The 25,532-nt window shown below is 55.4% G+C and overlaps 1 protein-coding gene across 3 annotated transcripts; it reads right to left on the bottom strand.

Annotated features, from left to right (window-relative positions):
- Nucleotides 1-50: 50 nt before the first annotated feature.
- Nucleotides 51-25,172, bottom strand: GRAMD1A (GRAM domain containing 1A). Of its 3 annotated transcripts, XM_019979032.2 has the most exons (20): nucleotides 25,077-25,172; nucleotides 23,973-24,292; nucleotides 14,997-15,207; nucleotides 14,888-14,908; nucleotides 14,324-14,408; nucleotides 14,083-14,186; nucleotides 13,906-14,001; nucleotides 13,073-13,153; nucleotides 9,651-9,763; nucleotides 9,325-9,475; nucleotides 8,605-8,803; nucleotides 7,007-7,150; nucleotides 5,366-5,484; nucleotides 5,132-5,274; nucleotides 4,474-4,577; nucleotides 4,215-4,388; nucleotides 4,027-4,114; nucleotides 2,648-2,755; nucleotides 2,443-2,563; nucleotides 51-497 (listed from the first exon to the last, which is right to left on the bottom strand). In XM_019979032.2, exons 2-20 carry the CDS (start codon nucleotides 24,242-24,244, stop codon nucleotides 405-407), a joined length of 2,427 nt encoding a protein of 808 aa, XP_019834591.2. In that variant the 5' UTR covers nucleotides 24,245-24,292; nucleotides 25,077-25,172; the 3' UTR covers nucleotides 51-404. The 3 variants fall into 3 exon arrangements, with proteins under 3 accessions (XP_019834591.2, XP_019834592.2, XP_070628113.1); XM_019979033.2 differs by lacking the exons at nucleotides 23,973-24,292; nucleotides 25,077-25,172 and adding an exon at nucleotides 19,692-19,854; XM_070772012.1 differs by lacking the exons at nucleotides 23,973-24,292; nucleotides 25,077-25,172 and adding an exon at nucleotides 19,658-19,673.
- Between the last annotated feature and the right edge of the window lie 360 nt (nucleotides 25,173-25,532).

Here is a 25,532-nt window from a genome sequence, read left to right as displayed (position 1 = left end):
GTGTAACAGGAGGCTCTCACCACTCCCAGGGCCCTGCAAGGACAATCACAGCCATTTCCAACCTTTTATTGGGGCTGTCAGCCCCAAATAAATATAATACATTAAACCCAGAGCTGAAGGAATCGTGTACCCCAGGAGGCACCCCACAACCCCAGACGGGCACAATAAGTTAGTGGGGGGCCTGCCAAAGGCTGGGCCAGCTCCCTGGCAGGGCAGGCAACGGCAGCTGGACTCGCACACGCTGGTCTAAAGTGCATCTCGGTTCTGTGGTCCCCGTGTCTGTGTGGCCCCTGGCCAGGCCACCGGGAGGGTTGGGCGGGAGGTTCCCGGTGCTCACACTGTGCCAGCAGTGGCCACCGAGCCTCTGTGTCTATTTGTCCGTTTAGGAGGATGGCTGTGTGTCCTCAGGAGAAGCTGTCGTCAGGCTGTGGCTGGGAGTCGAAGGGAGGGTCTGAGACGGTGATGCCTTGATGTAGCTTCTCCAGTGAGAACTTCATCTGCAGGGAGAGGTGGGCAGAGTGGGGGGTGAGTGCTGGTAGGGGTGATACACCCCCACCATCCTGCAGCTAAGGAACTGGGCAAGGTCCAGAGAGGCCAAGGTCAGCCTGTGCTGAGAGAGGAGCTTTTCCGCATCCAGTCTGACTTCTCACAGGCAGAGAGCGAGATGGTTGGATGGTACCACCGACTCAATGGACATGAATTTGAGCAAACTCCGGGAGATAATGAAGGACAGGGAAGCCTGGCCTGCTGCAGTCCATGGGGTAGCAAAGAGTTGGACATGACTGAGCGACTGAACAACAAACAACAACCAAGGCAGCACGTGGAAGGGGCCCAGACGGCCTGGGTTCAAGCCATTTTATGGGGTAACCTTGGGCAAGCCCCTTAACCATCCCGGGTCCCTCAGCTGAGACACTAGTCAGTAATATTCCTACATCATAGGATTACTTCAGGGATCTCCCGGGTGTATGCCTAGGACCCGGCACACAGAGTGCTGGGTGCCTGTTAGCGAGTCTTACTCCCTGCCATGCGACCTTGGGAATGTCTCTGTTCCTGTCTGTTACATGGCAGGGGGTGGGAGGCGTGGAGTGGTAACAAAAGCATCCCCCTCAAAGGTTGGCCATGAGAAACAAATCAGTTGGTCATTTTAGCTCTTAGAACTGTCTGGCTCAATCAGCATCTGCTGTTAGTTACTTTGTGTAGTCAATTCCATGCCCTTGGCAGAAGAATATAATCAGAACTGAATTCAGGATGGGAAGGCCCTGACCTCCTATCTCTGAGTGATGGCACACCAGCCTCGATCCCTCCTCCCTGTCCTGCACAGCCCTTCCCCTTCCTCCTAGCATGATTTCAGGGTGCAATGAGGCCCCTAAAGGTGGACCTCAGCATTACGGTTCAGAGTGACCAGAAAGGACTTTTAGCATCACCCAGCAACGTGGGCTATGATGCCCTTGGGCACCCAGTCAAGGCCAGATGCTCCCCAGCGCCTGGCACCTGTGCTGACGCACCACCACCTTTACTGAACACCTGCTTTGCAGGATCCCACTTATAACAGCAAACACAGGCGAGGTGTTTACGTGAGCTGGACGCTACTCACAGGCTAACTCCTTTCTAGTTAAAACTATTTTCTGGCCACACTCCACAGCATGTGGGGCCTTAGTTCCCTGACCAGGGATCGGGCCCACAGCCCCTGCAGTGGAAGCTTGGAGTCTTAACCATTGGACCGCCAGGGAAGTCCTGGATGCTAACTCCTTCAATCCTCCTGGCAGCCTTTGGAGTAACACTGATTATCATCCCATTCACAGAGGAGGAAGCCAAGGCCCCAGCAGTGAAGTCATTGGCACAAGGTCACAGGTCAGAATTTGAACCTGGCTGTCTGAATAGACACTGCCAGCAAACTACAGCGGGTGTCTGGGGCAACCCCTCCTGGAAATGAGATCCCTGACTTTTGGAGAACCTCTTTCCCACCCTCACATGATCCCTTAGTCACCTTACAGGCAGGAAGGGGTTCAGGGACCAAGCTGTGTCTACCCCTGGCTTCTGTGCCTGGTTGGGGGATGGGCACGTGACCCAGTAGCCAGTGAGAATGAGCTCCTTCCTTTGGCTGCTACCTTGGAGCTGCAGGTACCATCTCGGTCCACCTGGGATGCCCCCGAAACAAAGCCAGGCCTGGGGGTGGGCAGAGTCAACAGAAGGTAAGAGAGACTGATTCTTATTACTGTTGGGCGGCTGGATCCAGCCATGCCTGAAGTCAAGACATCCTGGACTTCTTCCCCAGGATGAGAAGCAATAAATTCTATCTTCCATCTCGCTGATTTCTCTAGCAACCCTGGGAGGTGAGGACTATGAATGGCTTCCTCATTTAACACAGGAGGAAAGCGAGGCCCGGATGCATTATGCTGCATCTCGGGACATGACTGCAGGACCCCGCAGCCCACGCCGCACCTCGTCCAGGAGCTCCACAGAAGCCCGCAGGATCTGCCTCCACTTGTGCACCTCGACGCTGTGGAACTGCTTCTGCAGGGCCAGGATCTCCGCCCACTCCGTGGCCGTCTGGGGGAACTTACTGTGGGGAAGACAGGGCCCAAGTTGGGTCTTGGCCTCCCCCACACCTCCCCAAGCTCCCAACCCCCTGGGGCTACCCACTCACCCCTTGGCCAGGGCCAGACTGTGCCAGGACTCAAAAGTGTGAGCTGTCCTCTCCAGGGACCAGAGGCGGTAAAAGAGGAGGACGTTGAGGGCAATGAGGACGATGAGGCTGGGGAGACGAGGTCAGAGGTCAGGATACCAACGCTTCCACAAGTGGTGGGCACCCCCTTGACCATGCCTTGAAGGGGCACCATGACTAGCCCTCTTTCCAGAGGAGGAAACCAAGATTCAGACAGGGGGAGCGACGTGCCTGGGATCACACGAGCCAAAGCCAGGGTTCAAACCCAAGCTAGCCTGATGCCTGAGCCCTTAACTGCTGCTCCGGTCACCTTGCTGGGGGAGCCGGGGCCATGGAGTAAGAAGGGGTTGCAGCTAGGGGCCGAGACACAGGGGAAGGGAGGGCAGGACGCAGGACCCTACCTCACACAGATCCTGAGAAGGCAGAGAGAGGGGGAGACAAAGAGATGAGAGCTGCCCAGCCTGTCCTGGCCACACCTTGACCCCCAACCCCAGCAGCCCCAAGCTGAGCGCGCCACACAGCCCCTCATGGACCGCTGTTACTGGCCAACCGAGGCCCAGAGGCTGAGCACGAGGCCGATCTCTCACTGGCCATGATCTGGCAGGAGCATGGATCTCATTTCCATTTCCTCAGAGTGCCCTGCTCCCAGCCCAGGCCTCTGTACATGTGGGACCCCCCTACCAGGCCAGGATACTCCCAGGCGAGGCCTGTGTGCAGGTGGGTCCCCCAGCCCAGGCCTCTGTGAAGGTGGGTCCTTCAGCCTAAACCCACTGTGGGTGGGGGGTGGTCTCAGCTCAGAGTCCTCTGCTTTCCCAGGATGCCTTCCCCAATGACCCACTGGCTGGCCTGGAGGAAGCCTTCCCCCGCCTTCCAAGGCTTCCCTGTCAGCCTCGCCCATTCCCTCCATCACAACCTAATCCCTCTGATCTGGTGCCAGACCTGTCTCGCCCCAGGATTACTGGTCACTACTGTGTCCCTCGTGTCACACAGCTCAGGGCTGAGCACAGAAAACCTGAAACCTCCATGCATAAACCTCTCCTGGCTTACCTAACTCCACCTCTCCTGGGAGCCTGCTCCTCCAGCTCCCTGGGCGAGGCCACACCCCCTCTGACCACTCCCCCAGAGCCCCAGGGTTTCCATCTCCCTGCGGGGACTACCCCTCCATGACAGACTGAGCCATACAAGCTGAGGAGCCCTCCTGGGCGCATCCCAAACATCGCCTCCTTAACCCTTGCTGTGGGGTGAGCCCACGCTCCCATGTAAGCAGAGGCCCAGACAGGCCAAGCACTGGCCCAGGGTTGCACAGCCAGGGTGCAGATCCAGGCCTGTCTGATCCCCCCAAGCCCGGCCCCCTTACTCACACAATGCTGATGAGAACCAGGGCGCTGGGGGTGCCTGCCCCGGGGCCCTGGTCCATAGACGGTTCCGAGAAGCGGGAGCTGAGGGAGCCTGTGGGGGAGCAACTCCAAGTCAGAAGGACTCATCTCTACTCACCCCAGCCAGGCCCCCAGCTCCTCCCCAGCCCCCCACCAGGCCTGACAGAACCCACCCGAGGTGTGCATGCCAGTCCGGGCACAGGGGTCAGGGTCCGGGTGTGGGGTCCCATCACCGTGAGCCCTCCAGCTCAGAGGCCGCTTCCGCCGGCGCAGGCCAGACAGCAAGCCCCGCGTGTCCTTCCCGCCTTCCTCCAGGGACAGCTTCTCGGCCTTGGCGAGTTCTCGCTCTGTGGACACAGGAGAGGGCTCTGCACGGCTGCCCCAGCCTGGCCCTGACCCCGGCTGCGGCCCTCCCGGGTCCCTGCCCCCTACCCAGGTGGTGGAAGTAATCTTCGATGCCACTCCATGAGTTCTTCTCAATCAGGGACTTCACGAGGCTCCAGGGCTGCTTCCGGTAGCGGATCTCGGAGGACACCCTGGGGAAGAGAGCCGGGGGAGGGGGTCAGGAGCTGACTGCAGCCTTGCTGTCCCATTCCCCAGGGGGTGCGTGCCCTCTTCTAATTCAGAGAGGGTCCTGTGTCACCCACACACAAAACAGACATCCCCCACGAGGGTTCCCTGTGATCCCCACACAACACCCCACTTAGCCTGCAGCCCCTTCTCTGTCCACACCCGTGACTATGGCAGACCTTCAGTGCTACCCCAGCATTGCCCACCCAGACTGCCATCCTAGCCCGCACCTCACCCTTGAACCCCTTCCACCCTGCGGCTGTGTCCACCCCCACGTGGGGTGGACATGTCCCAAGCTGAGTACCTGGTCTTCTCCCAAGCCCTCCCCGCCTTCCCCTCCTGGTCAGTGGTGACTCCGCCCTTCTGGTGGCTCAGGTCAACCACCTCGGGGTGTTCCTGACTTCTGCTCATCTGTCAGGGTGGCAACCAGCATTCTGTGGATGACTCGAGACAGGGAGAATGTGGCAGGGGGCCCTGGGACCACCCGGCTGTCAGGTGGCGGGGCCAGGGTGCGGCTTACCGGAGGCGGGCCTTGTTCCGGGCGAGGCCCAGGATGCAGTAGCGGTGGGCAGTGTAGAAGTAGTCTTGGTAAGGGATGCCCTGCGTCAGCACCTCGGAGTCTACCACACACCCTCCCGCCTGGGGGCCACGCCGGAACAGCGTCTGCGGGGTCAAAGGGGGAGCCAGGAGTCAGCGCCATCCTCCCTACCCCGACCCTCGGCCCCCCACCCACCGGAAACCCTGCCCGGCTCACCTGTGTCTCCACCACAGAGGCGCTCTTGGGCCCCAGCGGGTTGCTGATGGGAATGGTGTAGGTCAGCACTCGGCGCTGGTGGCATTTGCTGTCCCCACTCCAGGGGCTCAAGGTCACGTCTGGGGGATGGAGGAACAGAATGAAGACACCATTCTCCAGTCCTCTGCCCTCGGGCAGTAGGAGACCCAGCCTTTTGGGGAAGGTTCCAGTTCTCTGGAGACTGGCTCCTAAACCCGCACCTCCTCCCTGCCCCCACCCCGGTGTCTGCCCCACCTTCCTTCTAGATGCCTGAAACTTTAGATGCTGATGACCCTTGGAGCCAGGACCTCTCTCCTGCCCATACTTCTCAGCCCTCTTGGGCCTCTGCATCCACTCTGCAGCCCTGTCTCCATGCTACCAGTCCTGGTTTCTCCCCTGAGCCTGAGACCTAGGGTCCTGCGACCTCTTGAAAACATCCCCTGGAAGTCCTCAGGACCCCGCACAGCCACTGGCCTCTCCAACCCCTGAAACATGCCCATCTTCGCTGGGCCCCACCGTCCTTCAGGCTCCCTGCAGAGCCTTGGGCCTCATCCTGGACACTATCTATTCACTGACTGTCTGAGCACTGTCCTCGTTCATCCCATCTTTGCCATTCCAGGGCACCTCTCCAGCCTCCCCCTGAGGTTCTGGCCTCCATCTCCAGCTCTGGTCCAGGGGGAGCTTCTAACAGCCAAGGCTGACTCTGTCCCTCCCTACAACACTTTATGACTCCCCAGTACTGCTGGACAGAGTCTGAGCTTCAGTCTGATGTGCCACTCTCTCCAGAATATAAGCATAGTTTGGGGGGGATTCGAGAGCTCCCAACCTAAGGCACAGTCTTACCCATTCCGCAGAGGACGCTGCATGGTTCGTTTTCATCAATCAAGAAAAGACACAGGCCTCTCCCCTACTTGAACCTCTTTCGTAGCCTCCCGAGCTCCCTGCTGGTCTCCTGGTCAGCCCTTCTGCCTCCCCTGGTGCTGTGGCTTGCCCCCTCCACACCTGGCCTTGGGGGCTCAACCCCAAGGGCCTTCTCCCAGTGCCTGCCTCCAGCTTCAGGACCTTTGCAGGCACCCTGCTGGCCTCCCTGGACTTCCTCTCTCCTACCCCCTCCCATTTCCCTAGGAAAGTTCCTCCTTCAGGCCTTAGTTTCAATTCACATCCTTCCAGCACCCTTTCCTGATACCCCCTAGATCACAGCCACCCCTCTGATACACATGCTTATCTGTGTCAGTATCTCTTCACTGCTGTTCCCACGGGACTCAAGTTCATCTGTCCTGGGCTCTGCACTGGCCTGACAGAGCAGTCTTTAATTCATATTTATTAAATGGCTTCCTATCTGCTCCTATTCTAGGCACTTCCCCAGTACTGACTCATTTAGTTCTCACGAGAACCTGACAAGGCAGGTAGCATCACACCCGCCCCACACGGAAGAAACTGAGGCACAGAGGAGGTCTGCCCCTGGCCCAAGGCCACTCAGCTCGTTGGAGGTTCTCTGTCTCACAATCGCTGCTTTTCACTCCCTGACCCACCGCACCCAATTTGCATGGCGGTTCCTGCCGGTCTCCTGGCCTGCTTCTCCCCGCGCCCTCCCCTTGTACCCCAGCCACCTCAGCCCCTGACCTGTGAACTTGCACTGCTGCAGGAAGTCCTGCAGGAAGGGCGAGTCTGAGAAGAGCATCTGCTGGAGCCGCTCAGCACCCACGTGGAAGACGGAGTTGATGAGGAGACGGCCGGAGAGGTCAGGCAGCAGGGCCGCCAGGTCGGCTGGGCGACAGAGAAGGACAGTGCCTGGGGCTGCTTGTGTTCCTCGGGTTCCCTCGGCAGGGGGGGCACACCTCCCCACTCCCAGGCTTTGTGGGGTGGTTGGGCAGCCCTGTCCTCCTGGACCAGAGTGGACACTGACATGGAGCGACTCCGCTCCCTCCACCACGGGATGGCTTTAGGGTGGACGTGCGCCCCCAGCCAGACAATCAGAGCCATCACTGTGCGCTGAAGGTGGAGCACACACCTAGACCTACATGCTTGCAGTCCCAGTGATGACAGGGGTGGACCTATCATAAGCCCACCCTCCAGCTCATAACCTTGAGTCTTTGGCCATGGTGATTGGTTCAGGGTGTGTGCATGTGGGCATGCACAAGTGTGTGTAATCCAGGCCAAGCCATCAGCCATAGTTATGGGACTCGGGTGGGGCTGTGTGTGCACGCATACATGTGTGTCCCAGACCAGCCACAGTGATTGGTTCAGGGTGTGTATATGTGTGCATATATGTGACCTAGGCCAGGCCACTAGCCACAGTGGTGGGCTCAGGGGTAGGCCAGCTCTCCAATCAGAAACAACCCTAGAGCTTGGTGCAATCACTGGGAAAAGCTGGCTTTCTTTCCACTAGGCTTATCCGGGGCAGGGCTGGAGCTCTTTCTGCCCCCATAAGAGTAGAAGCTACCTGAGAAGGAAGCTGGCATGGAGAAAATGGAAATGCTGCTGCCGCCAATGGAAATAAGCCAACACTTATGGACTGGCCCAAGCATTCTACATGTATTAAGCCATTTAATACATAATAGCTTATGTATAGGAGAAGGCAATGGCACCCCACTCCAGCACTCTTGCCTGGAAAATCCCATGGATGGAGGAGCCTGGTAGGCTGCAGTCCATGGGGTTGCGAAGAGTCAGCCACGACTGAGTGACTTCACTTTCACTTTTCACTTTCATGCATTGGAGAAGGAAATGGCAACCCACTCCAGTGTTCTTGCCTGGAGAATCCCAGGGACGGGGGAGCCTGGTGGGCTGCTGTCTCTGGGGTCGCACAGAGTCGGACACGACTGAAGCGACTTAGCAGCAGCAGCAGCAGCTTATGAATAACAGTTGTCTCTTCATGACAACCCTATGACGTAGGCATTATTACTGTCAACCCATTTTTCAGATAAGGAAAATGAGGCTCAGAGGTTGAATAATTTGCGCACGTCACACAGCTGGGAAGTGGCATGGCCAGGATTTGAGCCCCAGCCATCTATGGGGCTCTGTCTATGCTCCTATCCACCTTGCCAAGCTGCCTTCAAAGCAGAGCGAGATACGGACAGATTTCTAACAAGAACACGTGAATGCCTTATCTGCCTGTGCTGTGGATTTTTCGGTCCTGTGAGCCAGCAACTCCCTTGGTCAGCCCGTCTGAGTAAAGTCTGTCTCGTGTAGCCAAAGCAAACGAGTTGGGCCACCTGCCTCACCTTCCTCCCCCGTGGACGAGGAGGAGTTACTTGTGTCTGTCAACAGCTCCTCACTGGGCAGCAGATCCAAGGGACCCAGGGAGGTGGGCCCGTCAGGTGGGGTGGGCTCTGCGCTCGGGGGTTCAGCCACCGGGGTCACTGTCTGGCTGGAGGAGGCATCTGGCTGGCTGTCTGTCTGCTCCTCCTTGTCCTCCTCTGCCTGTAGAGAAAAGCTTAATCCAAGCTTGTCCCTTGGGTGCCCACATCCACCAGAAGGCTTCAAGACTGTAGGAAAACCAACGCTGGGGAGGTTGTGTGTTCCGCTCATAGCTGAGTGGCGAGAGGCGCTGGGGCCACCCGGAGGAGGCCTCCTCTCAGCTTCTCAGTCAGGCGTGTCTTGGATGCCTGGGTCATAAGCTTTCTTATGCCTGTCCTGTCCACGCCTCATCTGACTGCACCCACCTCGTCCATCCATCCATCCATCCATTTCTCTCTTGGCTCTTCTGTCTCTCCCCCTTTCCATCTATCTACCTGTCCCACCCCTGTCTCTCTCTTTCCCTACCTGTGCTTGTTTTCCACACCCATCTTCCCAGCTCCATCCCGTTCCTCCATCCATTCGCTCACTCATCCCTCCAGCCACCTCTTCTCTGTCCATTCCCTGCTGGTGCCCTCAATCTGTGGGTCCGTTCATCTCCCCAGCCCCACCCAGCACCCTCCTCTCTCCTCTACCCTCCTGCTCACCCCATGGTCTGCATCACTGCTGGCCCGGGACAGGTTGGGGGTGATGCGGCCACGGCGTGAACCTGCGGGGCTTGGCTCCTGGCTGTGGTCAGCTGCCCCCGAGGGGGTGATGTCGCTCAGGGCAATTACATCGCCCACATCCTTGGGGCTCCTGCAAAGAAAGAGAGGGAGTGAGACCACTGTGATCTTTGAGATTCCACACACCCTCCTGGTCTCCCAAACTTTTGTACACCCATCTTGGTCCACCCAGGATTCCAGGAGCTATGGACACAGTCCCTTGTGTCTTCTCCCAACCCCCCGGAACCAGCCCCCAACCATTGACTCACCCTAGGCCATTCAGCTGTAAGGGGCAGACATAGTCCTCGTCCTCGCTGGTGAGGCCCAGCTCTGAGCCGTAGCACTGATGCACCAGGTGCCAGAGCTCGCGGGGACTCAGCGTCTGGATGGGCACGACATTGGGTTGGCCTCTACCTTAGAGTCAGAGCCCTTCACTGGCCTCAGCTTCAGCAGTTCCCCCGGTGTCCACAAGGGGGAGCATGACTTCCCATAGCAGACATCTCTCAACCCACTGGGTAGGGAGCCAGTGTACTGGGGAATTTTCCCTTAGGTCCTCACAATACTTTCACAGCTACAGGTTAAACTTCCCAGTTTTATAGAGGAGAATAAGAGGCCCAGAGCAGAGAAGTTATGCTTGAGGTCAACTCTGAAGTTCAAACCCAGCCAGACTCCAGAGCCAATGCTCCCACCCACCATGCAGTCATGCTCCCAACTATCAATACTTCTCCCAGGTGTCCTCAGGAGGTACCCACGGCTAGAGTGGCTAGATGAGACTGATGAGACAGTAATATTAATAATAGTAGCAGCAGCAGCAACTGACATTCACTGAGTTGTTACCATATGCCAGGCATTCTTCTAACTTTTCATGTGTGCCAACTTAATAAGTCTTCAAAACAACTCTGTCAAGTAGGTGCTAATATTATCATCATTTTAAGATAATGACAATAAGGCACAAAGGTGCGTGTGTGTGTGTGCTCAGTCGTGTAACTCTTTGCCACCCCATGGATTGTAGCCCACCAGGCTCCTCTGTCCATGGGATTCTCCAGGCAAGAAAACTGGAGTGGGCTGCCATTTCCAACTCCAGGGGATCTTCCTGACCCACGGATTGAACCCACATCTCTTTCATCTCCTACACTGGTGGGTGGGTCCTTTGGCACTGGCGCCACCTGGGAAGCCCCACAGAGGTGGCATAACATCATTTAATTAGAAAGTGGAGGTACTGAGGTGATCCCAGAGTGTTGGTTCAGCCCTGGAGCTAACCATTGGACTGCACTACCTCCCAAGAGCTGATGTGATGGAGCACTTATTCTGGGGCCAGCTCAGGTGCTACAAGGAAGGAATGGTCCCCATCTGATGGATGGGGTTCAGTGACTTGCACTCAGTGATAGGGCTGAACTCCATCCCCAGCAGTCTGGCTGCCCTCAGCCTCCCTGAAGACTTTGATGCTGCCTTGTCCCTCCCTCAGGCTCCTGTTCCAGGACTCTTGCCCCTGAGGATGGCCACAGCTGCAGCCCCCTTGGAGGACAGGATGTGAGTAAGCCCTGCTAGAGGAGTGTGTTTGGGCCTTCTGAGGTGCTGCATGCCAGCAGTAGCAGACCCCAACATCTATCCACCCTTCCTTCCTGCCAGCAGGACCCTGATATGTCTGAGGTGAAAATCTTCCCCAGCCCCAGCGAATTAAAACTGGCTTATACCAATTCATTTTTTCATTTGCCATATAACCCATATAACTCTGCAACCACAGGTGATCATGTGACCAAGTTTTAGCCAAAGAAATGTAAGGAAAAGTTTGCTGAAAGAGGCTTTCCCTTCCTGATAAAGGAATGCCCACTTTCCATCCATCCCTTCCTTCCTGGGATAGTTAAGTGAGGGCACGACATCTGGAGCTGTAGCAGCCATACTGCAACCATGAGGCAATAAGCATGTGGACAAAAAACATCAACAGCAGGATGATGGTGTGAAATAATGGATAAGAGTTTGGATCCTGAATGATGCAGGGAGCCCCCAACCACTCCCCTCTCCCAGGATTGCCTACCTCCATACCTCTTGTTACATGGGCATCAGTGTGATTAAGTGGACTCCAGAACCTGACTACAATGGGTCAGAACCCCACTCAGCCACAGAAAAGCATATGTGACCATGGGCAAGGCTTTCCCTCTGTGCCTCCTTGGTGGAATAAAGATAACCATATTGCCTCAAAGGGTGGCTGTGATGATTAAGTAAGTTAATTCATGGAAAGCTCAGAACAGTTCCTGGCACACAGTAGCTCTGTTAAGTGTTAGCTATCCTTATTACTACCTGAAGCACTTCAGCATCTGTTTGCTTAAACCATTGTCTGCTTGGGTTTTTAGCTGATTGCTGCCAAATTCATGCTACATAAACCCATTCAACCATAATGGTCATTCCAGGACAGCCCACTCAAAGCTGGCCCATAATAGACTACCAGAATGTGATAAGTAAAGGTCTGAAATCCCTTATTCAAAATCTTTGGGGGTAAAACTTGATTCAAAATTAAGAAATTTGGGGATATAAGAAACATTTTACAGTGCCTATACTGTAATACCCCAAATATCTGTATTATATTAGTATCCAGAGGTTCTCAAAGTGTGGTCCAATTTCTGGGTGTCCCCTAGACCCTTTTAGGGAATGCATGAGGGAAAAATTATTTCCATTAAGTATGGTAAGTGTTAGTAGCATAAGATATTAGATATTACTTGCCTTTTTCACTTTTACTCTTTTATGACTATACAGTTGGGTTTTCCCAGAGACTGTGATATTATCATTGTTCTGGTAGCTAATCCAAGTGTATTTGTGTATCTTATGTTTAAAAAGCTCCCAGTTTCAATTTCTAAACCAGTTTATATTGTTAGATATACTGCACTTAAACAAAACCTCCTTGGAGTCTATAATTAAAGAACGTAAAAGATTCCTGAAACTCTGGTTTGAGAATCACTGGTATATTCTATACTGGTTACTATAATTTTATGTTGAATCACAGTTATATTTAAGATTGACCCCAGTCATACACATAAATATTTTGTGGCCCATTAATTGAGATAAATACAGACCTGTGTTATATAAGAAGCACACAGGATTTTTTAAGTTTAAATTAATTGAAACTGAAATTAAATTAAAAATACAGTTCCTCAGTCACACTAGCCAAGAGTTCAACGGGCACGTGCTGTCAATGGCTGCCATATCAGACAGCATAGCACCAAGTTCTGTTAGATGGTGCTGACAGGGATTGTAAATCTCCATGTTAGCTCAAGTCAGGTTTTGTTGCCAAACATACCCCAAGTCTCCCCATTTTCAGAGCTTTTTTTCTTTTTGGCCATGCAGCATATGGGATCTTAGTTCCCTGACCAGGGATTGAACCCACGTTCCCTGCATTAGAAGCTCAGAGTCTTAACCACTGGACTGCCAAAAAAGTCCCTTCAGAGCGTTTCTGATTCACTGGTGGTTACTAAGGGGCCGTGGGTATGCGTTTCTTGTGGGTGGGCTATGGCACTGGAGCCCGCGGAGGCCCTCTGGGCAGTGGGGGGTGGCCTATGGAGAAGCTACAGGTACGTTGGACCTGCTGCCCATGAGGAAGAGCTGGAGGGGTTCCCCGAGTCCTAGCATCCCTGGCTCCATGGTCCCCTCTCCCCAGCCCGACCTCTAACCCCCTTGTCCAGGACTCGCCCAGGCCTACCTTTTCAAGCAGCGCGTTCTGCCAGAGGCGGAAGATGAGGAGGAAGCAGCGATCTCGGGCCCCAAAGGAGGTGAAGAAATGCTGCAGGAGGGAGAGGAGTATGAACGGTGGGGGAGACACCAGGCCAGAGGGAGGGAGAAGCTCTACCTGTGCACACACTGTGTTCCTGGCTCCCCAGCCCGAGGTAGCTATTCAGTCATCCCCTCGCCCACCCAACAGAATGTCAGTTCTGTGGTCAGTCCAGCAATGGTCAACTCTGGAGTCCCAGTGATGAGGAGATGACCTTAACCCTGCCCCAGGACTTACAGTCCAGGGCAGGAGACAGGGTCAGCCTAGAGTGGCTGGGCTGCTCGGGGGAAGCCCAGGGCACATACCCAGTCTCTGATGCCCACTTAGGAGTGGCTAACAGATCCCCTTTTAGCCAAGAAAACACAAAGAGAAGTCTGCTGTGAAGCTTTCCCTCCCTATTTCTTTCTCCTGTCTGGGCCACTGGTGTGAGGCAGCCATCTTGGACCATGAGGCAACAATCACAATAGACAGAGCATCAGGGAAGGCTTCCTGGCAGAAAAGGCCTCTGAGCTGATAGAATTTGTCTATTAAGACTATCCCTGAGCAGCTGTGTGAGGGGAGACTGCAGGGCCTGAGTCAGGGGCATGTGCAGGGGTCCAGGCTAGAGATGATGGGAGCCCAGGCTGGGGCTGAGAGTAAAGAGAACAAGTATTCCCTGTGAGAAGTTGGGTGCAAAGTGAACAGGGCTCTGGGTGGCGGGGAGGAGAGAGGAGTCAGTGAAGATCGGGGACCCGGGACCCCTGTTCGCCTCTCCTCTTGCTCACCTTCTCGTTCTCCGTGCAGATCTGGATGGCATTGGGGATCAGCTTGGCCGTCTTTTCCTTCTTCAGACACGTCACTTCCTTCAACTGGATGGAGATCTGAGAACAAAAGGTGGGTCAGAAGGGGCCAGGCCACTGCCCGCCCTGGGGCCCCTCCTCGTCCCGGCTGGGTCGGCTCACGGTTGTCTCCCAGCGGAAGATGTTGCTGTAGAAGCAGATCCAGTTCTCGGAGAGATAGAGGCGGCCCTGGAGGAGGATCTCGCGCTGCAAGGCACAGGAGTAATCTGAGGCGGCCGAGAGGAGAGACGGGCAGACACCCGAGTCACAGGCTGGCCTGGCCGGGCCGGCGCACGCGGGGAGGGTCAGGAGGGCAGAGCTGGGGGCTCAGGGTCTGGCTGGGGGCGGTGGGGGGACGACTCACCCACAATGAGGCGTTCTGCTTCAGGGAGTTTGCTGAACAGTTTCCGGAAGTCCTCGTTCCGCTGTTTGTATGTGGGGCTCAGCATCTGGGGGACGTTTGGGAGGTAAGAACCGGGATGGATTTTCACACCCCTAAAATTCTGCCCCCCAAAGCTCCCAGCACCCCTCAGTCTCAGCCCGGGACAGCCTCTCTGAGGCTTCAGTGTCTAGCTCACTTCTGGCTCCCACTGCCCATAACACAAAAGTAACCATGATGAGAGCCATTTACTGATTGCTACAGAAGCCAGGCGCTGTGTCCGGTACCCACCGGCATCACTGACTCTCAGGGAGCGTTCCCTTCAGTCTAGTAAGGTGGGTACTGTTTCTCAAGGACAGAGCAGCCCAGAGAGGTTAAGCAACTCACTCAAGGTCACAGAGCATGTAAGTAGCAGCCTGGGATGAGACCACCCCCCAGGTCTCCTGACCCCAGCGCCCACTCTCTGACAGTGGCAGCCAGCGGCCCCTGGGCCCAGTACCTGTCCCCCTCCCTCATCCCTCTGGCAAGGCCCCCTGCCCAGTTACTTACACTGTACCAGCTCTGCATCTTCTGCAAGAGAAAGGAAAGGAGTCAGAAAGAGCCCCTGAATCCCCCTGTCCTCCCACCCTGCCCTCACCCCACCTGAGCCGGCACCAACCTTGCTGTTGCGGATGAAGTTCCGGCTGCCCAGGCTCTGGGTGCTGGGTGTCCCAGGCACCCCACCCTTCTCTGAGGAGCTATCCGACCCCTTCTCCACCATGGTGCCCGGTTCTGGCTCAGGCGGGGGTCGGCTTGTGGGCAAGAGCTGCAGGCGCTTACGGAGGGATGGAGAGCTGCTTGGCGTGCTCCGGCCAGAGTGGGGGGTTGTGCTGGGGGGAGAGGAAGAGGGTTCTTATGAGGGGAGGTAGGCTGGGGGATGGCGATGGGCCTGTATGGGGGGTCCCGCTTCAGCCCACTGATTCTCACCCACCCACCCTGTTCCACCTCTTCGCAGAATGATCCAGAGCAGGCCCCCCAGCTCCCTGTCCTTGGTGAGTTCATCTATAACCCAGGGGTAAGAAACACATGTCATCTTCTTGTTTGGAGGGTTAAACAAGTCCATACGTGTAAAGGGCTTCTAACACAGCCTGGCACGAAGTGAGCTCTTAGTCACGCCTGTGTCGTTTTTCAAACTAACATATTCATTCATTCGTATAATAAATATTTATTGAACAAATACTTTCCACTCAGTTGCCTGAGCTAAAAACCTAAGCTGCTTCTTCTTTCCTACTTACTCTTCATTTTTAATCTGTTAGCAGGTTCCCCTGCTCCAGCTCTAAGATCTATTTCCATTGTTTTTATGTTGCCTACTTCCTCCTGCACCAGGACCCTGGCCCAGCCTCCAGGCTCTCCGTCCTGGACATCTCAGCAGCCTCCTCCCCAGTCAGGTCAGGGCCCTCCTGTCTAAGCTCTCCCCACCGCTGCACTTTACTCCAGGCGAAGGCAAGGTCTCAGCCCATCCCCTGCTCAGGGCTCACTTCTCTAAGACACCTCCCCTCGCCTCTCCATGTAAAGCACATTCCTCCTCCCAAGCCCCTTCCCTCTCCACCATTCTCATCACTTCTCCTGCGCTTCTGTATTTTCTTGTTTCAAATCCTCCCACACCAGCAAGTGCACTTCACAGGGGGAGGGGGTTTCGTCCCCAGGTGCACCCCCCTGCCTAGGAGGCCTGGCATACAGCGGGTGCTCCGCAAGCTTCTGCCCTGGTGGACTGAATCACTCATTGAATGAGTGATTCAGTCCACCTACCCCCACCTACCCCACCCCCAAACTTGGATTCTACCAAGTGTATGACTTGCCCAACCCTTGGCAGCCTGAGACCCCTGCAGATCTCAGTTGGGGCCCTACATTGTGTGACCTTGGGCAAGTGTCTTTCTGGGCCTCGGTTTCTTCTCGAGTATAATGGGACTAGTAGCAACATCCACCTCACAGGGTTGTCTGGAGGAGGACATATATACATAAAGCCCACCACTTGGAAGGCACCTTTATTAAGAACTGTCAGACTGAAATGGAGCACACAGCCCTGCTGTCACGAAGCCAGCCCATTTGCTGCCAAAGTGCTATGTTGACTCCAACAGGTACTGCACAAACACCTCAGCCTAACCCAACTGACCCCAACCCCAGCCATTCACTCTCTGAGTGCACACCAAGCCCCTGCCCTGCACCAGGCACTGGGGACACAGAAGGGGGCAAGACAGATGTACCACCTGCCCGCAGGGACCTGGCATTCTGACTAGGGAACGGGGATGATCAATAAGAGAACAGGTAAATGAGGATGATGACCTCAGACACTGGTCAGTGCTACCAAGCAGCGCTGCTCAGAGGAAGTGCTCAGAAGTGGTTAGAAATGCAGAGTCCGGGACCCACTGCAGACCTCCTGAATCAGGAAGTGGGGGCGGGGCCCAGGAGACTCTAATGCAAGTTCAAGTTGGAGGACCCCAGAGATAAAGGAGGACTAAGTTGGTGGGGGCAGGGCGGTGTTCAGGGCACACTTGAGCTGAGCCCCAAGGACAAGGATCTGGCAAAAGGCTGGGGAAGGCTGTTTTAGGGGCAGGAACAGTGAGTTCTGGAACAGGACTGAGCTTGGCAAGGCTAAGGAGGAGTGAGGTGGCCAGGAGGTGCTGGGGAAGGAGAATGGGAGGCCCCAGGCCTACCCACAGGCCCTGTGGGCCCTGGGCAGGAGTCTGGGCTTAACCCTGAGAGCCCTTATGGGCTGGGGGAAGGGTTTGAAGGAGGGGTGATCACATTCCCCTCTTGCCTCATCTTCCTGCCTCTCCAGCCTGAAATGATCCCCTGGAGAAGAAAATGGCTATCCACTCCAGTATTCTTGCCTGGAGAATCCCATGGACAGAGGAGCCTGGTGGGCTAGAGTCCATGGGGTTGCAAGGAGTCAGACATGACTGAAGTGACTGAGCTCAAGACCTCCACCCCTCCTATACTCCTGCAGCCACAGGTCTGGGGAGGGTTCCTGCAGACAGGTCCAGCACATGCAGCCAGGGCACGGCCTGCACCCCCAGATCTTGCTCTCGGCAGTACAAAGAGGAAGTGCTGACAACCATGCGGCTGCCCCACCAGGCAGGCTGCAGCAGTGGAGTGGAGGGGCCTTGCCATGGTGACAAGGCTGGAGGGACTTGGACGAGAATGGGGTTCTGTCACTGCAGACACCTCACCTCCTGCCTCCTGGGCCTAAATGAGCCAACAGCTCCCTCTGGGCAGAGTGGGGCAGAGGCATCTTGTGCACGGGTGTGCACAAAACGGACCCTCCACGTGGGTCACACATAGCCAGGGTCCCAGGCAAACCACAGTTCCCCACAGTTGTAAGACGTCTCCCCCACCCCTCACCCCTACACACCCAGCAGTAACATCACAGGTATATTACAGTCACACACAATGCCCCAGAAGTCACACACACACCTGCATGCAAGACAAAGACATGAAGCTGCAGAGGGTGACAGAAACAGAAAAGTCCCAGGTACGTTCATACATACAGCTCCAGGGAAGTTTTTGGAGGAGACTTGAAAGTAACATTTCCACAGTGACAGAGAGGGCCACACAGTGAAAGAACAGTCCCAGAGGCCCCCAGCTAACACAGGCACCACCCAGGTAAATTAAGTCCAGGCTCAGCTCAGTTTTCATGGCACTCCCCATCAGGAGCGGAAGACAGAGCGAAGACCTGCTCTTACGTGGCACGAGATGGACGTGGCAAATGCTGTTGCCGAGTGACTGAGAGTCCTACACACACACAGCCGTGAAGGACTCAGGAACAGCGCAGCCCCGGACGGCTGTGGACACACCTCGACCACACAGTGGCCAGGGACTGAATTTGAAATCATGCGTGGGACACGTCTTATACACAGGAGAACTTTCATAATAATGTCAGCTATTATTATTGCTCCAGATTGTCAAGGGTACACCCAAGGTCTCGAGAGGGAGGGTCCCAGGCTCACTAAGAGCCACAAGGGGTCTCTCTCTCGTATTCTTCACACACCCTTCACACACACAAAGCCCCAGAGGGTCCCAGCTGCTCACATGCAAGCCAGGGGCATACAACAATGTCATAAAGGGACACACACAGGAACTTTCCCACAAAGATGGAATCAGACGTAGATTTAAGGTACAACCCCAGAGGGTTTCACTCATACTCACCAAGGCCGGGGCCAGACAATAATGTCACACATGGACACACTGGTGACTTATATTTGCACACTATGCTAATAGGTACAGAGGTAAATTACAAGCACACACAGAGGTGAAAGGTCACAGCAGCAAACAAAGAGCCCCTGACACAGGCACACACACACTACAAAGTCACAACTGAACACACAGGCAATTTACAGTGACACTTGGAGCCACAGATGGAATCCAAGATAATAAATTCACACACACAGGCACACAGCCAAGGAGGACCACAGCTGTTGCTGCACACTAGGAGGCTTAGACACATGTACACATACTCCAGAGTCACAACTAGACACGCGGATGTCTGATGGAATGAGGTACAGTACACACATACAACCACGGAAAGTCACAGCCACACACACAAAGCCCCAGACACACACTACGATCCCAATCAGACACACACACGGAGCTTACAATACCACATGAAGCCACACACACACACAGAGCCAAAGAGGATCACAGCTGCTTGCACACCAGGAACACAGATACGCATACACGTCCAAGACACCTATAATGCATAATCTAGAATACTCTGGGCCCGGACAGGGACTACTAGGTCAATTCCGTGCTCAGGACCCCAGAGGATCTGAGACACGCGGTCGGCCGGCCACGTAGAAGACCCTATCCGAGCAACCTCGAGACTTAAGACAGAGCAGAACAGAGGGGGCTCAGACCTGGAGAGGCTGCTCCCAGGCCTGCCCCGGACTCACGGGCCTGGGAGCCTGGTCGGCGGGGGCTCGTCTCCGCCCAGCCTTGATAGCAGGCCTGAAGACCCGAGTCAGCCTCGCGCCCACTCCTCATCTCCCAAGCAGCTGCAAAGGAGGCCGGGGGCGCTCCCGGCAGGCCGCGCTCCTAGCGCGATGAGCCCCGGACCCCGAGCCAAAGCTCCGCCAGGCTGGCGCATCGCGTCCGGGCAGTGCCGAGCAGACCCGGGGGGCTACCCTGCCGTCAGCGCCCCACCCCCGAGTGCACCCCTGGGCCCCCGAGGCTTCCCTCCCTCCCCTCCGGCCGACCCCTGTGCCCAAGCTCCTGGACTTCGGCTGCGATCGCGCCACGCCGGGCCGAGCCCGTGGAGCCCCCGCCCCAGCGACCCCTCAGTACCTCCCCGCGCCCCCGCCCCCGCCGCGGTCCTCACTCGAACATGGATGCGGCGCGGCGGGCGCGCCCAGCCGCAGGGCAGGGCAGGGCCGGGCCGGGCTGGGCTGGGCTGTGCGGCGTTGGGCGTCCCCGCCGGTCAGCCGCCTCTCCTTCTTTGGCTGCCGTACCCCCGACCCCCGCCCCAACCCCGCCGCCCTCTGCCCGCACAAAAGGCCGGGGCCGCCGGACGCCGCCGCGGCGTCAGCTCCGCTTTCCTGCCTCCGCCCCGCGCGTCACGGCACCGCCCCCCGCCCGCGGGAGGGGGCGAGAAGGGAGGGATCGGCCCTGTCGGGGACTAGTGGCCTGGAGGGATCGGCCCTGGCGGGGAGGGGCGGCTGGGCCTCGAGGCAGAGACTCAGATCCCCGGAGGGAGAAAGGTACCGGAGGGGAGGCGGGAAAGCAGGAGGTGAGAACTAGAGGGAGACCCAGGGGGGGGGGGGGCGGGGGTGGTGGGGGTGCTGGTCAGAGGCGAGGGAGGGACGGCGGGGACCGAGCGAGACCCCAGGGAGGAATCCGATGCTGGAGGGAGAATTAGAGATGGAGCGACGCGGCGCAGGAGCAGGAGGAGCGAGACAGAGGTCGAGAGGGGCCGGCGGGGTCGTCAGGGCCCGGAGAAAGCAAGAAGAGGGGAGAAGAGAAACAGAGAGACGGAGGATCTAAGGAGAGAGATAGAGAAATGGACCGGGGAGGGGGAAAGACCGAAACGGAAAAACACAGAGACGGACTCGATCAGAAACACAACTCCGCCGTGGTAGCCTGGGCACAGGCCGGATGCGCTCGCCTGGTACCCAGAGAGGGGTCCTCCGCTCCAATGAGGCCTCGGGCCCGGCGCTCTACGTACCCCTACTCCCTACCCGGGGCGGAAACTGAGAGAGGAGGCGGGGCTGGGGATGGGAGGGAAATTCGGGGAAACGGAGGTGTTGGGGCAGTGGGGACGCGGGGAACAGCAGCTGGCGGGAAGGAGGTGGGGCCCTAGGCCGCCTCCCTCTCAGCATCTCTGAGCGGCGTCTCTGGGGACCCCTTCCAGTGCCAGCCCCAGTCAGCCATGACGTCGAGCAAGTCAACCCAGTCCTGGGAACCCCACTAACTCTGTGATCAGGGTTTTCCCACAGGATGGGATTGGGAGCGAGGGAGGTGGGAGTGCTCCCCTTTTATAGAAGGGGAAGCCCCGGCCTCAAAGATGGGAAGTGAGTCGCCAAGGTCACTGTTGGTGGACGCAATCCTCCACTGATGCCCTAACCCACCTTTATCTCTGGAGCAGCTGCCCGGGTCTCTTGGTGTCCTGGACTCCTCCCCCGAGAACACAGATATGTGCACAGAACCTCACAGCTCCTGGCCACAGGCCCCCCAGCTCAAACTTGCTCCCCACCCCTCTCCAGGATGGGCTGTTCCTACCTCTTGAAAAAAACTCCATTCCCACGGCTCTTCCACACTTAACACCCTTTCCCTCCTAAAACATCCACTGACTTCTCCATTTTGGTGGGTGTGTGCTCATTCAGTCCTGTCCAATTCTTTGCAACCCTGTGGACTGTAGCTGGACAGGCTCCTCTGTCCCTTGGATTCTCCAGGCAAGAACACTGGAATTGGTAGCCATTCCCTTCTCCAGGGGATCTTCCCGACCCAGGGATCGAACCCACGACTCTTGCATCTCCTGCATTGGCAGGTAGAGACTTTATCAATATCTCCGTCTGGGATGCCCATTTTGGTGGGTGGAATGCCCCAAATTTCAGCCTTTCTTGACCCCTCTCTTTCCCTCTAGTCTCTCAGCAAACCCAGTAGGCTCCTCCTACAAAATCTATCCAGTTTAAGCTCTTTTCCCTCACTGCCCCAACCCTGGCCCAGCCTCCATCCTCTCCCTCCTGGACGTCCTCTCCCTCCTGGACCATCACACAGCCTCCTCCCTGGTCTCCCTGCTCCCTCCCAACCCGTACAGCCTGCTCCCCGGACACACACAGCCTGAAGGAGCCTGTCAGGTGGAAGCCCTCCAGTACAGAGTCTTCTGGCTGTACCTCAGTCCAGCTAAAAGCAAAGTTGCCAAAGACTCCACTCTTAACTTCTCTGGCTCCCTTTTGTTCACTGCCTCTAGCTTACCCAGCCTCCCTGCTGTTGCTTTGACTTCCCAGTTCCTGTTCCTGCCCCCAGGCCTTTGCACTCCCTTTCCCTCTGTAGGAAAGCTCAGTTCTTGGACAACTGCCTCTCAAGGTCAGATCTCAGGGTCAGATCCCAGTGAGGCTCTCCTCCCACCATCTCCCTCTGTCTCACTGTTCTCTTTCTTTGTATTTCTCTTGGCCTGTTTCTTCTTTTGAAATACTTAAAAAATTTTAATTAGGGAATGTTCATTTCAAACAAGAAAAATACAAGAGTTATCTTGGTCCCCACCAAGCATATATAATAGATGTGGATATTTTACCATTTTTGTACATTTTTCTATCCTTTTTCTGCATCAAGATGCATCCACTAACAATATATCCTGTTCAAAATCTTTTAAAAAGATACACAATTAGGCTCCTACTATCATTTTGCAACCTGTTTTTCTTCATCATCTTTATTTCTGAGATTTCTCCACATTAACACACAGAGCCCTACTTCATAAACTTTAACTCTTATCCAAATGTTCTTTGTTGGAAAAAGCCACAATGGGCATTTCTGTTAAAGGCCAATGTAGTTCTTTCCTCCTACAGCCTTCAACCTCCTTGTTCCTGTCTCCTTGTGCCAGAGGTAGTGTTTCTTTGTAGAAGTTTTGTTTAAACTTTTTTTTTTTGCCCATGAGCTGCAACAGGAAATACCTTTTATATTGGTCTCCAAGTACACAATTAGAAATAGAATAGGCCCTCATATCTGCAGGTTCCACGTCCATGGATTCAACCAATCAAAGATCAGAACAGAATTTTTTTTTAATTCTGGGAGGAATACACTTGAAACTAAGACAACATTGTAAATTAACTATACTTCAGTTTTTAAAAACTGGATAGATAATATTATATTAATTTCAGGTGTACAGCATAATAATTTTTGTATAAAAATTTCCAGAACAGGAAAGCAATAAATTAGGAGTCTAAGATTTCCCTGGCAGTCCAGTTAGGACCCAGCGCTTTCACTGCTGGTACTGGGTTCAGTCCTTGGTTGAGGAACCGAGATGTCGAAAGCCCTGTGGCTTAGCCAAAAAGAAAAAAGATAAATGGCAAGGATGTACTATATAGCACAAGAAGCTATATTCAACATCTTAAGATAAATAACCTGTAGTAGAAAATAATCTGAAAAAGAATAGATATATATATGTATGTATAATTGAAGTACTTTGTTGTACACCTGAAACTAACACAACATTATAAATCAACTGTGCTTCAATTAAAAAAACTTTTTTCAGAAAACAAACTTGAGTTTGCTTCCTGGCAACTGTTTACATTGTATTGGGAACTTCCCTGGTGGCTCAGACAGTAAAGAATCTGCCAACAAAGCAGGAGACACAAGAGACAGGGGTTCAATCCCTTTTTTGGGAAGATTCCCCTGGAGTAGGAAACGGCAGCCTACTCCAGAATTCTTGCCTGGAAAATTCTGTGGGCAGAGGAGCCTGGCGCGCTACAGGCCACATGGTCGGGGCCACACGGTCGCAAAGAGTTGGATACTACTGAAGCGACTGAGCACAGCACAGCACAGCACAGAAACCTGTAAGTAACCTAGAGGTATTCTCAACAGGAGAGTGTGAGTAGTTTAATATGCAAATACTACACCATTTTATGTAAGAGATTTGAGCATCTGCAGAGTTTATCCACAGGGGTCTTAGAATACTCCCATGGGTATGGAGGGTCTGCTATATATGTAATGTCACAAAATTGCTAGGAAACCACACTTGTTCACTGCCTGCTACACTGTGTTATTTTCTTATTCTTTTTTTGTTTTTTTTTTTTTTAACACTGTGTTATGTTCAGTTCTCTTCTGATTCTATTTGGGGGAAAAAAGTGTTCACTGCGGTGTACTACATCGGTTTCATGGCCTTAAATGGGTCATGACCCAAAGTTTGAAAAACACCAGTTGGTGAGTATTTGCCTCTGGTCTTAGTAAGCAGTGCTCAGCTGAGCATAGCTGATTATCCCAACACATATTCCAGTTTTTATCTGCATATATTTTACAACTTCCAGTCAGGCCCCTGTGGGGCTAAAGCCACATTCTAACTGACCTTCAACCCCCAACCAGGACAGTGCCAGCCACAGGGAACCCACCCTCGAGCTTGAGTCCTGAGAGAGAGAACCCCTTTCCCATCCCACCTCCTAGGTCTGACCTGTCCTGGGGCGAACTCTCCCGGTCTGGGGTCCTCGGCAGCTGCAGGCGCTGGGCGGGTGGAGTGCAAGGGGGTGACTCCCCATTGCTGGCTGGTGTTATCTGAATGGTGGGCACCTCCAGGAGCTTCCAGCACTTAGGGGCCGGGCCATGGACCCTGCCACCCTGTGCCTCCTGGCTCGGCTCCTTGGCTGGGGGCACCCGTGAGTCCTGGGCACAGACATCCTGGGTCAGCAAGGGTGTACAAGGCAGCAGGGGCAGAAACTCAGCCATGGGGATGGCTCTGCCACCCAGCCGGGGTCTTGGACCGTGGTGTGGCCTCTGGGGGAGAAAGAAGAGGTGAAGGGGTGAAGGGGAGACTTCCCATGCAGACCCTGCCCCTCACCACCTCCCGTTGCCCAGTGGGAGGAGGGGTCAGCTGAGCTTCAGAGCATAGCATGGGGGTCAGAGAGATCTGGGTGGGATTCCCATCTCGGCCAACCTTGTGACCCTGGTTCCTCTTCTGGAAGCTGGAGGGCCTGATGGCGACCTCCAAGGGTGGCCGGGCAGTGTCAGGGAGCTCTGACAAGTGGAGGGCTAGCCCAGGGTCTGGCACACGGCAAGTGGTCAGTGAACTCTGTTCGTGCCCCTGGACTGGGGTTTATTTTTTTCTAGCGTGAATGCACTGCGGTCAAGCCCTGGGTTCTCTATACACCCGCCACCCCAGCTCCCTTCCCCATACACAGGGCCAGGAAGGAGCCAGGTCTGAGAGGGCCCCAGAGGCCCAGGGGCCTGAGTAACGGCTGATTAAGGCCAGGATTTCCCTTCTCTCTTTGCTCAGCAATTGCCCCTCCCAAGACAAACAAAGGGAGGGAACGAGGCCAGTTCCTGCTGTTATGATTGTGATACTGGAGGCCGCATGGGTCTGGGGAGATGAGATTAGTGTCTGTCTGTTCTCACCGCAGGACACGGTGAGAGCTTCTTGGCACCCCACTGCTGAGGAGGTGGGGACAGGGAAGGATGACCCATGGGACCCAGAGAGGGTTTCCCCTGGTTTGGGAAGAACCTGAGCCTTACAGGCCAGCCTGGGACCCAGAGTCCTTCCCAGACACCCCAGTGCCCCTACCTTATGGCTTTCTCGTCCTGTCCTCACAGCGTGTGGTTAGGGCGGGTGACCAGGCCCTATTCTTTCCCCCGGGGAGTCCTGGCTGGGCCAGGGAGTCATGACCTTGTCAGGCGGAATACAGTATCCGGCTGGAGTCAGATTCCCCTCTGGCCAACTGTTCCAGGGAGAAAGGGCTGAGTGGGGGTGGGGGTGTTCCGACCTCAGAGGAGGCCCTTCCCTCTTGACTCTGTTCTGGGGCTCTGCGGCTCCATCTTTCCTGTTGGCTGCAGCCAGTCACTGTAGCTTCTGTCCCCATTTCTCCTCCAGCACTGCTCCTCCAAGCCCAGACGTCACCCCCGGGCGGCCAGGTCTGATACTCTTCCCCATCCTCATCCTCCCGTCCTGCCCTTAGCTCCGGGAACCTTCGAGACTCCAATTCCTTCCTTCTGGTGGGTTCTCTTGGCACTCCAGGGCACC

Source organism: Bos indicus, chromosome 18, assembly GCF_029378745.1.
Source record: "Bos indicus isolate NIAB-ARS_2022 breed Sahiwal x Tharparkar chromosome 18, NIAB-ARS_B.indTharparkar_mat_pri_1.0, whole genome shotgun sequence".
Lineage (NCBI taxonomy): Eukaryota > Metazoa > Chordata > Mammalia > Artiodactyla > Bovidae > Bos > Bos indicus.
This window is presented reverse-complemented; position numbering and strand designations above follow the sequence as displayed.